The 14,812-nt window shown below is 40.5% G+C and overlaps 1 protein-coding gene across 6 annotated transcripts in view; it reads left to right on the top strand.

Annotated features, from left to right (window-relative positions):
- The window catches only part of TENM2 (teneurin transmembrane protein 2), a gene marked incomplete at its 5' end in the record, with an annotated part of 486,538 nt that overhangs the window by 459,833 nt on the left and 11,893 nt on the right, over nt 1-14,812 (top strand). For all 6 annotated transcript variants that reach the window (XM_083871601.1, XM_083871600.1, XM_083871599.1 and 3 more), the window contains 5 exons: nt 1,143-1,375; nt 2,837-2,991; nt 3,486-4,360; nt 10,630-10,805; nt 12,348-12,583. In XM_083871601.1, coding sequence (XP_083727727.1) covers nt 1,143-1,375; nt 2,837-2,991; nt 3,486-4,360; nt 10,630-10,805; nt 12,348-12,583 — 1,675 coding nt within the window. The remainder of the gene's footprint in view (nt 1-1,142; nt 1,376-2,836; nt 2,992-3,485; nt 4,361-10,629; nt 10,806-12,347; nt 12,584-14,812) is intronic.

Here is a 14,812-nt window from a genome sequence, read left to right as displayed (position 1 = left end):
GCGTGCCAATGGATCCATCTGCCATTGTGGATTTATTATAGTTTCAGCGATTTTGAGCGAGAAATGGCTTATGTCCATCATAACCTACCTCTGTGTATCCTCACTCTTGGAGATGGGCACTTTGGCCACATGAAACTAGGAGTGTGGATATTTGGAGGCAAATATCTCTGGTTACTGGTAAGTAACCTTCATTTTTTTTCTTCCTGTCTTCATTTGTCTTCTATGCTTTGAAACCACCATTGACCTTATTTACGTTCACCCATAGGCTCCAAAGGCTGGAAAATTCACATCATGCTTAAAATCCAAATAAACTGAGCAAAACTAGCCAGGAAAGATTTTGAAAATATTTCTGCACTGCAGTTCTGTGTGTGTGAATGTATATATATTGTGAAGATTGACATTTCTCAATTTGCAGATGATTTGCTAAAGTAGTTCCAAAATGTGACAAGCTGTCAAAAAACATATATTTCAGAAGAGAAGTAGCTTTCCATATGAGCGCCCATTCCAATCACAAACTGAGGACCAGTTTTTCAATAACAGAAGGTTTGGAGTTAAAGTCAGACACTTGAGGTCTCTGGTTTTAGTTATATAACCAACTTCATCTGCTGCAAATGAGATTCTTGATAAGAATGAATGAGAACAAATTTGCTTTAGAAATAAATTTGTTATGCCTCTGCCTCCTATTTATACAAGACCTCACAAATCTTGCGGCATAATCTAAGTAACTCAGAAGCTCATTCTTTGATCTTACTCCTATGACTTCTGCTTCCAAAGGAAGTTAAACAAGGTAGCAGGGAGGGGGGAAACAGATAAGCCAAAGAGAATTGACCTGGAGCAGAGCTAAAGGGCTAAAGAGATCAAGAGGAAAGACTGCTGTGCAGCTCTGGCTTATTGGGCTCTGCTGTGCAAGGTTCAGTGCAGAAGGATGAGTGAGATTTAAAATTACAATCCCTCTGAACACTGACCAGGCCCTAATCAAGTCAGGTCCCCAGGTGATGGTCCTTCAGACCTCACCTCTGTACGAAGGTGTCAGACTTTCTTTCCAGATCTTTCTGTGCCTGATGAGTATCCAAGCTCTGAAAGCCTGTGAAGTTTCTAGACTGCTCAGCTGTTTCTGTTTTATGCTTTCTTTCTCTCTAAAGCAACAATCCCGCTCATAAATACTATCTGGCCGTGGACCCTGTTTCAGGCTCCCTCTACGTGTCGGACACCAATAGCCGACGGATTTACAAAGTCAAGTCCCTCACGGGCACGAAGGACCTTGCTGGTAACTCTGAAGTGGTGGCAGGGACAGGAGAGCAGTGCCTGCCCTTTGACGAAGCCAGATGTGGGGATGGAGGGAAGGCAGTGGACGCAACCCTCATGAGCCCTCGAGGTAAAGGAGGAAAAGAAGCCGGAGAAAATGACTGCGTGCAGCTAGGCTGGATGTGGAAATAATTATCTGGCAATTAAATCACTTCTTGCTCGGTGATTTTTATTCTGGGCTTTAATTACAGTGGATTGGCAAGTGTTCGTGCTTTGTTTAGTTAAAGCAAACTTTATTACCCCAGCACTGAGTGCTGCAAAAGGAGAACAGAACACAAATTAGCAGGGTACCGCTCACTCCAAGAAGCAAGCATGTAAACTGGGAAACTGATTACTGTTTGAGATGCAGTCTTTGGGGAGAGAAATTGCTTGCTGTGGCTTTTCTCTGAGGTTTTCCTCCATGTATCTCCTTTTCCTTCAGAGTCAGAGAAGAAAATAGAAGGCTTTTTGCCCTTTCCATTTTCTCATTTTTGAAAAAAAAAGTTTTCAAGATGATACAGAGATTTGGAGACTTGTTTCTTTTTAAGGCTTTTTTTTTTTTCCTCTATTGTTTCATCTTAATTGTGAGGATGAAATAATCAGGTGTATTGCCATGTATTTCAAACATATTTAGGTTTTTTCAGTGGCTGAAAATAACTAGATGATCATAAAGGTACACAAAAATTTTAAGTCCGGGTTCTTTGTATAGGAAGTAGTTTCAGTTAACATGTAGAAATTAAAAAGATGAAGCCGTATCTATCTTCTGTCACTGCCCAGTGGGTTGAGCATTGCAACCATTTGAAGACAGAATTTTTTTTAGTTTAATTTTTTATTTTCAGCCTGAGAAATGGACAAGGCAGTGCACCAAATCAAAGCAGGAAAGGCAAGTGAGAAAAAGGCTGCCCTCCTTCCCAACGGGCAGCAGCATCCGTCTGTTCCTCTGAGGGAGCACCCTTCCATTCTGTGCCTTTCCTCTTTAAGGACTCACAGCATGACAGGCATTGAACCATCCCTTTTTTTTTTAGGCTGGCAACCCCTGCGTCTTCATCTGGAAACACCAGATGTTCTTTCTGTATTTTTACTGCAACAGGTCAAAGAATTGAAAAAAATCCAGAAATAATACAACGTCCTCCTAGTTTTCAAAAATTTTTGAAGGTATTTTAGAAGATTTCTAAAAATTCTTCATCCTCATTATATTCTTCAGAGGAAGAAAGCAATGCCTCAAATTTCTGAGTAAAATTATGAGATAATTTTTTACCTGGGTTTATGTAATATATCAGAGAGTTTGAATCTAGAAATAAGCTGACGCATTCTGCTGGGTCTTCAGCATGTTTGGGATTTCTGTGGCTTTCTTTAAAGCTCTGAAGGATAAACCTGCTTGCTGCCATTACTTTGGCAGAACTGTGGGTTGTTGGAGGGTTCCAGGACCTGTGCGCAGGTTGGGAGGGAGGAAGGAACAGGGGAAGTGAATAAATTTCACCATCTTGCAAACAAGACAAAGCCTGCCTTGAAGCCAAGAGCCTCACTGCTGCACTGGATTTTATTTTTGCAGGAATTGCAGTGGATAAGTATGGACTCATGTATTTTGTTGATGCCACTATGATTAGAAAAGTGGATCAGAATGGAATTATATCAACCCTGCTGGGCTCCAATGACCTAACTGCTGTTCGACCTCTCAGCTGTGATTCCAGCATGGATGTCACCCAGGTAGATTCTTACTGCATTTATTTTCCTCTCTGCCTTAGAAGAGATGGGCATCTATTTTGGATGACTGCCTGGCCACTTAAGAAACACATTATGCAGCACAAGATGATAACATATTTGATTGGTTACTGAAATGGGTGAACCATCCTTTTTACTGTGGCTAACACAGTTTATTTATGCAACTATAGAGAAATAAGGTTGAGATAATGGGAGTTATTGCCTTAATTGCCTGTTTTTCTGTAATTATTGTAGAGCTTCCACAATGTAGCATCCATTCTTGCACAGAAACACAATTAGCCAAAGTTACAACTGCACGTAGCTTTAATATTTCCAAAAAACAAAAGCATTGTTTGAAATAGTTGCCATTCATGACTTGGTTTCATGATTTACGCTGATAAACCCCTCACTGATTTGCTGTTGTTACACGTGGAATTTTAAACACTAAGAGTGTACTTTTCAGTTTCGAGTTTTACAGTAATAATTTGTGCAACTCATAGGTACGGCTGGAGTGGCCTACTGATCTCGCTGTCAATCCCATGGACAACTCCCTTTATGTCCTAGAGAACAATGTTATTTTACGGATCACAGAAAACCATCAAGTTAGCATTATTGCTGGACGCCCCATGCACTGCCAGGTTCCTGGTATAGACTACTCTCTTAGCAAACTGGCTATTCATTCTGCACTTGAATCAGCCAGTGCCATTGCCATCTCACACACAGGAGTTCTTTACATCAGTGAGACAGATGAAAAAAAAATTAATCGGCTACGCCAGGTAACTACCAATGGAGAAATATGCCTTCTTGCAGGGGCAGCTTCAGACTGTGATTGCAAAAATGATGTCAACTGTAATTGCTATGCTGGGGATGATGGGTATGCCACTGATGCCATCTTAAATTCACCATCTTCCTTAGCTGTGGCCCCAGATGGTACCATCTACATAGCTGATCTCGGAAATATCCGCATTAGGGCTGTCAGTAAAAACAGGCCCATTCTTAATTCCTTTAACCAATATGAAGCTGCATCTCCAGGAGAACAGGAGCTGTATGTCTTCAATGCTGATGGGATTCACCAGTACACTCTGAGCCTCGTTACCGGGGAATACTTGTACAATTTCACCTATAGCAGCGATAACGATGTCACGGAGGTGATGGACAACAACGGCAACTCCTTGAAGGTGCGCCGGGATGCCAGTGGGATGCCCCGCCATCTCCTGATGCCGGATAATCAGATTGTCACCCTGGCTGTTGGCACTAATGGTGGACTCAAGTTGGTCTCGACACAGACCCTGGAGCTCGGATTAATGACATATAATGGAAACAGTGGTCTCTTAGCAACGAAGAGTGATGAAACAGGATGGACAACATTTTATGAGTAAGAATGTTTTTGGATATATTAAGCGTACATTTATTTTTCAAATGGTAGCAAGTAGGCCCTAGACTGACCCTGCTGCAATTTGTTGTAGGTTTTTCACTGATACTGAGCAAGGCCGTTGCACCTCAGTCCAGGGCAATGCTGGAAATGGTTAAGTGCCTTTGTGATGGCCTCAGTCGTGCTGGGTCCTTTGGGTGGGTGCTGATCCCCCTAAATCCCTGCCTGGGGTTTGAGTTTGGGGCAGCTCATCCCTGCCCAGCACAAAGGACTGTGTGCCATGGCCAGAACCCTGGCTTAGTTAAGCTGCTGTTCATGGCCAACACGGCTGCCCAGAGCCCACAGCCAGAGCAGCCCAGTACTGCCCCTGCAGCTCCCACAGAGCTGCCTCTCTCTAGGAACCCTCATGCTGCAGCTTCTTTCGGAACTCAAATTATCTCTCTTTCTGTTCAGCCTCATATATTACTCATGGTTGTTAAAATGTTGATTAACTTCAATGATTGTTCATTCCTGAGACAAGTGAGGAAATTAGATCCCCAGCTATCTGTCAGACCCCTGGTGTAACTTCCATAATTTGTAGATAACCCAAAAGCACACTGGTGTTCACGAGCATATAGATTACACAGACAGAACTTCCTCTTTAAATGAAATTCATCTGAAGAGATAAGACTCAAAAGTATGCTAAAAATCTAGAAAAACTAGTCCAATTTTTACTAATACTTATCCTATTCTTACTAGTTTTATTGCCATTTTTTTATCAAAACAATTTTAAAAAGAGAAGCTAAATGACATATTGAAAAATATATTTAAGTATGGCAAGTATGATATATGAAAAATATATTTAAGTATGGCGAGCCATATATTTTGTGTGACTTAGTTAATGATTAAAAGTATCATTCTCCAAATCAGCAGGTCGAAAATAGGAATAAGGCTTTATATTTCATTTTAAATGGCAGGCTTATTTTCAAGGTGGCAGAGCAGCAAAGGCGCTCACCTCTTAGTTTATTGATGCATTCAGCTTGGCCACCTGTTTTCTCTGTGCAGAGAAAACGCAGGGAATGCAGGAATAGAAGGAGCAGCGCTCAGTGCGCTCGGAGCGCCTGCCCGGCACAGCAGGGATGCTGCAGTCGGTTCCCGTCGGAAGGAAAGCAGTGCCCTCTCGTGGGGCCCTCCGTGCCCAGCCTCTCACTCCTCTCCTCCAGCCTGGGGCTTCGCCTGGGGAGGGGCTCATTTGTCCTTAATATTTTTCAAAAATTATCTCTTTGCCACAAATTCGTTACACAAATAGTTCAGTTATGTGACCGCACGAAGGTATTACCTGCTCATCATAAGCTCAAGTAAAAGCTCACTGGACTAGACAGAATAAAATTTCGTATTATTGCTGATGAGCTGTGGATGCCATTCTAGGAAGGGTTTTTTTGTTTTTTGGGGTTTTTTTTTGTCAATAGGTAGCTTAAGATGCAGTCATATAAATTAGTTATTTCTCAAAACACCAGAAATTAATTATAGAAAACTAAATAGCAAAGTAATTTAAGACTCTATGTGAAAATCCATAAAACATTAAAAAATGTCATCATAAAGTTACTGGTTACAAAACTGGTGCAATTGGTGTCTGAGTCACACCAAGTGCTAAGTTAACATGGTCTATTAGAAAAAAAATATTATGATTCCTGAGGAAATACAGAAAGTATGGGGCTTTGGTGTCTTACTGAGATCAGCTGAAAATATAATTTAATGTGTACATTGTGCTGCAGATTTTTTTCCAAGATCATATAAGAAAAGATGCACAACCTTTGCCTCAGCTCAGTGGAAGTTAAATACTGTATTTAGATCTAAATATTGCAGCCTGAGGTACTGTCTTAGATAATTAGCAACTTTGATGAGGCAGCAGAAACTTATTTCTCCCAGATTTGTACATACATTCTCATAAGGATAGAGCCCATAGATGGGAGAACCACAAAGACATTATTTAAATTGAATATATAAACAAACCTAAACCATCACAGTCCACAGTCATTCAGTACTGGTTTCTGGTTTCTGTTTCTTCCCTGAAACAGCTCCTAAGAGAAAATTCTGTATTCATCATTTTGCAATTTTTTGGTAGCTATAACTTAATATCAATTGAAGATAAAAGAAGTGTTCAGCCAATGAGAGTTTATAAGGACCACAAAATAGTTTTCTGAGCAGTTACATTCATGCATTCATACAGACATAATCAGCACTCAAAATTGTTAATATGGCAGCAGAACTGGAAAAGAACAGAGGTCTTTTAAATGGTAAAACACTACACGAGCTAAAGTTCTTATGAAAAATTTATGTCAGTGCATTATATATCAACCAGACGCTGAAGTGCCCTGTTATCTTATTGGGTATATTCCTCTTATTTATCTGAAAGTTTACCCTGAAAATGCTCTCAGAATTAAATTTGTACAGTTAATCTAGGTGTACATGTGCATGTGCAGAGAGTTGCAGACACAAGCTGCTTTGTGTGTGCACACTCCATACGTGAATTCTATAGATAGCATCTGTGCACGTGCATGCAGCTCATTTGCAGTAGGAACAGCCAAGGCTCTTCAATAATAGAACAGCTACCAGCAGGCTCACATGGGGTAATTTAAGCTTGGCTTGGGCATGAAGCACAGATCTTTGAAGCAGTTCCCAGTGGTATTCCTCTTGGTCTAGGGAGCATCCTGAGAGAATGCTGCAGGTTTTTTTCTTGAATCAGTTTTAAAAGGGAGAAAAAACAGGGCTGTATGTAAATGTGTGTGGATCTGTGCCTTGCCCAGCTCTGTGTACAGTCAGAAGCTGCTGTTCCTCCTCTCTGCAGTGCTGGATGTGGCTCTGTCCTTCCTGCTCCACCCACGAGCTGTCAGGAGCGCGACTCAAACCTGAGACTGGGATGCTGGTCATAAAAATTGCCTGAGGAGCAGAGTGGCCAGGGGACAGCAGCCCTCAGGGCACTGTCACAAGGCCGCTGAAGGGATGCACAAATGCTTGTAGCTACCTGAGAAGGTGCCAAGTGCTCAGCTGTGTCCCAGGGATGAGGCTGAGCTATAGGTGTGGTCATGGGCAGCTCAGAGCCACCAGGCTGGCAGAGACAGCCACCAGCTTTGTGCCTGGTGTCACTCAGAGCTGTCCTGGGAAACCTTTGCCTGCTGCCAGGGGGGCCTTGGTCACAGTCGGCAAAGACTTGGTGAGGTAGCAATAGGGAGATGGTTTTTGTTGGTTTTTAAGATACTGGGATAAAGAGAATTTGTTTTCCCTTGTAATTTTATGAGTAGAAAATCTTGGGATGAAACCTTACTTTAACTGAAGTCAGTAACAAAAACTCAGGAATTTCAGTATACTCAGAGCCCACCTCATTTGAAAATGTAAAGGTTGCTTTGTCAGACCTGATTCATCCAGGCTGGTGCTGTGTCACAGACTGCAGTAGGTAGAGACTGCTTCTCTAGAAGCAGAAGACACCAGGTCAATTAATATATTTTTCATTGTAAATTTTGGATTTTTACTTCATTAGGCCCAGGTTCATGACGTGAAGAAGATAAATACATAATAATTTAATTAATATATAGTTTATTCTTATTATTCAGATAATGTCTGGGTGTTTTATTCTACAGAGCACTTGCTCTTACATAATACATAATTTTAAAAATCAGGAATATGTCACTTAAATTTTGTGGTACATAAAAGGTTTCTGTTATATTAATTTTAATTTTTTTTACCTTTAAGGTATTTTTTAAAATAAGATTTTATTTTGATACAATGGAGAATGTAGAAATGCCTTCTTTATATATTGGTATTACTGTGTGTATATATCATTTAAGTAGTGAATTTTTTATATATCCAACTCATAATCTAAATAGTCTGCAGATCTTTAAGGAGAGACTTTTGTATGTGTTTTGTTAAGTGTATCCATCACTTCCTTATAAACTCTTTTAATCTCTACTGTTGCTGCTTTCAAAGCTGTGAGCAGCACTGGGGAACCCACCCTATGGCAGGGGTAAAACAGTCATTTCTTGAAATAGCACTGGAATATTTTCATTTTTCTGCTTCAATCTCTGTACATCCACATCCATATTTACTTTTTAGACTGCACTTACACTTTGAATAGAGATTTCCAGTGAGTAGCCCACAGCAATCCCCAGGAATTTTTCCTAGGTTAATTAAAAACCCAGCAGTGTGAATGAAGAGTTTAAATTAATGTCTCATTTGCATTGCCTAAAATATATTTGCTGATGGGGAATTTCACCAGCCATTTTTCTGGAAGTTCACCAAGTGCTGCAGAGTCACACTGGAGACACTCATGGTTTTTTCTAGTTTGTCCTAAATAACATTGTCTGTGCTGTAAGATTTGACATCCAAGTGTTCTCTTCATCACTCTGCTCATCATGGAACACACCACATACAGACTCTTAAGGGGCCTTATTAACCTTTAAGATTTTTGAAATTGTCCATTTTTTGTACTTTTTCTTTTCCCCTGCAAGACAGATGCTTGGCTGGATCAAGTTCTTCCTTTAGCTATTCTTTTGGAGTGCTTTTCAATATTTCATTTGTGAAGACCTTTATTAAGACTTAACTGAACCCACTTTCACAGATTGTCTCAACATATTATCTTTTTTTTCAGTATTTTGCTGATATGAAAATGTATATATAAATATATGTATCTGTGGAGAGAAACTAGTGATTTTATTGAGAAAAATCATGCTGCTTGATCTTTGATCCTGAACTACTTAAATGAACACAATGTATTATTGGTCCCTTTTAGGTCGCATGATGCTTTGTTTTATCGGTTTCCTTCTTTGCCTAATACTTCCATTGGTTCTGGTAAGGCTTGTTGCTCCACAGGTGATTTTTTCCTTCCTCCCCAATATTCAGTTGAATGGATGAAACCATTTGCAATGGATTTGAAAGTCATATATTATGTTCATTTTAACTGAGGAGCTAATTTCTGTCTTAATTTTTTAGATATGCTGTACAGTTCAGGTGGCCTAGTCTGAGGTTTCTGAGTGTTTTAATTGTAAGGCCGTGTTGAAAGCTCTGATTTTTTTCATCTTTACAGCTAACCACAGCCTACAATGAACTGAGCTACCTCCACGATACTAAACATGCTCCTCTTCTCTTCTGTTACTCTCAGGCAGTGCAGTGGATTTACCAGTTCTCTTCCAGGCTTCCTGCTCCCTGCATCTCTACATTCCAAGGATGACCAGTTGGTTTCAATCTCTACCTAAACTTTTCCCTTTATCTACACAGGACATTTTTTCTTGCCTTTCTGCTCTCTAGAAGCTGGTGAGAGACTCTTCCATGAGCAGAGAACTGCAGCAAGCAGAGTGTCAGACTGGAATGCTGATTTTGTTTCAGGTCCCCATTTTTCGTCCCTAAGATCCAAGGGATTGCTTCTTTAGCAAATGTATGCACACAACTAGAGCATACTGCAGAAAAGGGGGAAAGGGTATGATTTGATTTCCAGCAGCATTCCATCTTTCCCCTCAGCTCAGGCTTTATATCTCTAAAGAAATTTAACTCAATAAAATAATGGAAAACTTTTTTTTTATTTTTTTTCCCCCTTTCTTTTTTCCCTTTTTTTTTTTTTTCTCTTTTTTTTAATCTTTATGCCTCTGGAGCATTTAACTCACTTTCTAAGGTCCATTCTGAGTGCTGACTGCTGCCCTTTGTGCAACTCCAAACTCTATCCTGTGCTTTTCATCTTTCATCTTTATGAGCCGAAATACTGACCCCAAAATGCAGTTCAATACCACAGATAAGACCTAAATGAAATTATTATGTTGTCAAGATTATGTCTTTTTTAATACTTTATGACAAGTTTATTCCTTGATATGTCACTCAAGACCATACTTAGTTTCCACTAAGTATTCAAAAGCAAATGTGCAGGTTATGCAATTGTTTATTGCAGTGTCCATCAGAAGTCCACTTCCTTAGAGTGAAATGCAACTATTAAAATGCAGACTAATTTACTAGTTATAATTGTTTGAGCCAAATATCACTCCGTATATTCATAATAATTTAATTAATTTAACAATTTAAAATATGCTAGCCTGCATTTGCACCCATGTAGTTGAGATCAGTATCTAAAAAATATTATTTCATCATTATAGACTCTTTCAAGAACAGAGAAATAGACCTGGCCAGGATGTTCTTGAAAATCTGTTTCAGTCTGGGTTTTTTTGCACAAATGTGGTGCATTATTAATACATTGGGTATTGAAATGAACATATATCCTCATGCTTTTTTGCTCTCACTAACTTTTCTATTAGCTATGATCATGAAGGGCGTCTGACCAATGTAACACGTCCCACTGGAGTGGTAACTAGCCTTCATCGAGAAATGGAAAAGTCTATTACCATCGACATTGAGAATTCTAATCGGGATGACGATGTCACGGTCATCACAAATCTCTCCTCTGTGGAGGCTTCCTATACAGTTGTTCAAGGTACCAAAGCACACTTCTCAGCACACCTCCTAACCACACACACAGCCTGAGAAAGCAGTTCCTAACGATTCGTGTCATTAGTACACTTTAGGAGCAGGGGGAAACCATGTAAGGTTGGCAAGAAAAACTCCCATAAAGCTTAATTCCTAAAATGACAGGTCTTCAGGACAGGTAAGAGCCATTTCGCAGCCCTGCTTTGTGTCAAGTACAGATGGTCACTATCTGCTGGGGAAAGTTAGTCCTGCCACTGCCTCCTGGGTCAGGGTCACTTCATCCACTTGCATATTTCTCTGTACTTCCCTGCAGAATTGGTTCTGATTTCTGTACCACAGTGATGCAACCTGACTGCTGGATGTGGCTGCTGGGGGAGATCCTTCTGGAGATGCTCAGGAAGCTTTCTAGTAGCAGAAATCTTCTAAATTTATACACTGCCATTAATTGCAGTGTAGAACAATCAGGGCAGTGGATGCTGTGGTGCCAGAGATGGCCCTTCCAAGAACAGTGTTACAGCCTGAGTGTGGCAGGAGACAGCAGCAACACAGGTTCAGAGTTTGTGTAGAGCATTCCAGCACCACCCAGGCATTGTATCTGATGAAGTCAGTTATCAAAGATAGATTGAAAGGGATTTGGTGAGTGATGGGGCTTTTTAATTAAGATATAATGTCACTGGAATGAGAATATCATCATCAAACAACAGTCTCCTCCTGACATAAATGTCAACATTTATAGACTATTATACCGTGACAGGTCTGGTTACAAAGACTTAATTTCTCTTACACCAGATGATTAATTACGTAGATGCTGTCCTTCTGTCAGGCAAATATTGATGTGTTGCTGACAGCTGCACACTCTGGCACTCCATCCTGGATGAGAGGGAGCTTGCCTGTGTCAAACAGCTGGAGAACTGCATGGCCAGAGAAGCACGGGGTTGTTTCTGTAACTCTTCTCTGGGTGTGCACATCAGGCCAGTGTGGTTCTGGTGCGGAGGCAGGACAGGGAGCCACTGTGGCTGCCAGCTTGCACTGCTGGAGCCTCACACCTTGAGGGTTTAAAGCCACGCTGTAATTCTGTACAAGGCCTCTGCTTGGAGACAGTTTTTAAACAGAGGGAAACAAAACAGAAGAGGCACTTACTTCTTCCTACTTACAAAGAGTCCAGCAATCATCTTCTTTTTCTTTTTGTCCTGGAGTTTAATGCTTTGTTGTTTATCCAGCAGTTCAGTTTTCAGGAGTTTTTGTTCATATCAGAAATAAATTACGTGGTTCAACACATATCACTGTGCATTTTGATTCACAATTAAGACTGAAAGGAAAACATAATGAAATAAACACAGTATCTCTCTGCAGGCTCACTGTTACACTACTGTTCTTTACATGAATCAGTAACATCTGTAATTTCCACCATAGTACCACGTAAATGGTAATTGCAGGCTGACTTCATTTAACATCAACAGGAGTGCAATAAAAAAACCAATCAAATTAAGCTATATGTTTTCTTTATGACTGGAGTAGCTAAATTATTTTCTTTTCATTATTGCTGTAGATCAAGTGAGGAACAGCTACCAGCTCTGTAATAATGGTACTTTGAGAGTGATGTATGCCAATGGCATGAGCATTAGCTTTCACAGCGAACCTCATGTCCTGGCTGGGACTGTGACTCCCACCATAGGACGATGTAATATTTCTCTACCCATGGAAAATGGTTTAAACTCAATTGAATGGCGCCTGAGGAAGGAGCAGATTAAAGGCAAAGTGACGGTGTTTGGAAGAAAGCTCAGGGTAAGTAGAACCTGTTGCTACAATAATCACCTTCTCCTCTTTGGGCAGAAAATTCATTTTTTATTTTGAAGGACATCACTTGTACTTTTTAAAAATGTACAGCTCTGGGATTGTCTTTGGTGTGACACTGAGAGCTCAGATGGCTGCATGGGATTATCTGCTGCAATCAGCTATAGACCTTTGTTACTACAAGGATTCCAAAAGAGATTGGTAAAAATACCTAGAATATTACAGAATCACAGAATCATCAATGTTCAAAGAGACCTTCAGGATTATTTAGTCCAATCATTACCCCAGCCCCATCGTAATTGCCCCAAACCATATCCCCAAATGCCATATCCCAATGGCTCTTGAGCACATCCAGAGATGGTGACTCCACCACCTTCTTGGGCAACCTACTCCAGTGCATGAACACTCTTTCAGTGAAAGAAGTTTTTCAAATATCTGATCTGAACCTCCGCTGGTGCAACTTCAGGCCATTTCCTCTTGTCCTTTCATTTGAGATATGGCAGAAGAGACTGACCCCAAACTTGCTAACTCCTTTCAGGGACTTGTAGAGAGCAATTAGGTTCCCCCAAACCAACTTTTCTGCAGATTAAACACCTCAGCTCCCTCAGCCACTCCTCAAAAGATGTATTCTAGGGCCTCCCACAGCTTCACTGCCCTGTTGCTGCAAAACACTCTGCCTCTCAAGAGGGTGGGAATCTGAGCACTCACCACTTGTAAAACTGCCAGAGAAGACTTAACCCAGCTAGTGCTGAGGAGCAAACACAACTACAGCATCCTGCTGCTGTAAGATCCCCCTACAGACTCACTGGGACAGGCATATTGTGTTTATTCCCTTTCCCAAATGGCACAATTGGAAAATAATTGCCATAATTACAAAATCGTAGGCACAGGAAAGGAAGACAGTCAGGTCATATAACCCATCCCCTGCCAAATTAAAGATCTGCTGCAGCTGGTTTAATCCCATTCTGTGCTTTGCTGGCCTGATTTTCACTGATTTTTTTGACTGGACTACTTCAGTATGTGCAGTTTTGAAAGGGATTTGAGATGCTGGGCAGAAAGTAAATGTAGTGCTGATCAAGTCCTCATTCTTTTAGCAATTCTTTCAACATCACTGAACACAAGATACAGTTCAGTGTGCTCAAGATCACATAGTAAATGCAATATATGTAAGCAATTGTGTAGTGATTTACAAAAAAAAAAAAAAACTTGGATGTTAATTTTTTATATTTTCCTATTGCTTAGCATCTAATTCCCAGTGTTGAGTTAACATATCTTTCCTTATTCTCACAGATGCTCAGAATGTACTTGTTGGGGAGAGGGGGAAGGTTAGACAAAAAAAAAAAAATTGAAGGAGATTAGCAGCTAATCCTTAATGACTAAATTTCATGGCTGTGTAATTGATTTTTGATGTGTTGACCTGCAGCAGTTGATTGGAAGTGGAAAATAGATCAGCTCTGCATTTTGACTAGGTGTTGTTCAAAATAAAAATAAATAGGATGCTGAAATGAAATCGCAGTAATCCTAATTCTCAATACTAAAAATTTAATAGAGGTACTTGTGGTAATTAGCTGAAGTTAAACACATCTTAGTGCTGAAACCTTCCCTGAGATAGGTTTTCTTGCATCATGTTTATGCAAATCAAAACAATGCTTTATCTAGCAACACCTCAACATTTAATTGTCTGGTGTTAGTTCCTGTAACAATAATCACATACCCATTTAGCTCTTTTAAATGAAAATCACTATGAGATTATCACAGGTTGAGTGGACTGAAAATGAAATTTGAAAACGAGGGAGAAAGCATAGAATGTATTTGCATCTCATTTATTCTAATTCATCTTTATAAATTGTTCAGTGAACGAAGCAGAGCAAGTGTGTTGGAATGCTGTGGGGAGCAGGTGACAGGCGGGGGTAGCTGTGGCACATAGTGACACAGAGCAGGGCACTGTGCAGAGCTGACAGAGCACCAGGGCCACCTCCTGGAGCCCCAGTTCACAAGCTGTGTGACTGGAGGGGTGGGCATTCTTTGTGATTCACCTCTTAGCTGAGTGCTTCGCCTCACAGTACTCTGAGGAATATTTGCTGGAGCCCATGCCCCTGTGCTTCAGTAGTGAAGGTGGAGACAGACCTTTTTTTACATCTTGTTGTGATAGGACAAGGTGTGGCAGTTTTATCCAAAGGAGGGTAGATTTAAAGTAGTCATACAGAAGTTTTTCATGGT

Source organism: Zosterops lateralis, assembly GCF_965231275.1.
Source record: "Zosterops lateralis genome assembly, chromosome: 14".
Lineage (NCBI taxonomy): Eukaryota > Metazoa > Chordata > Aves > Passeriformes > Zosteropidae > Zosterops > Zosterops lateralis.
This window is presented reverse-complemented; position numbering and strand designations above follow the sequence as displayed.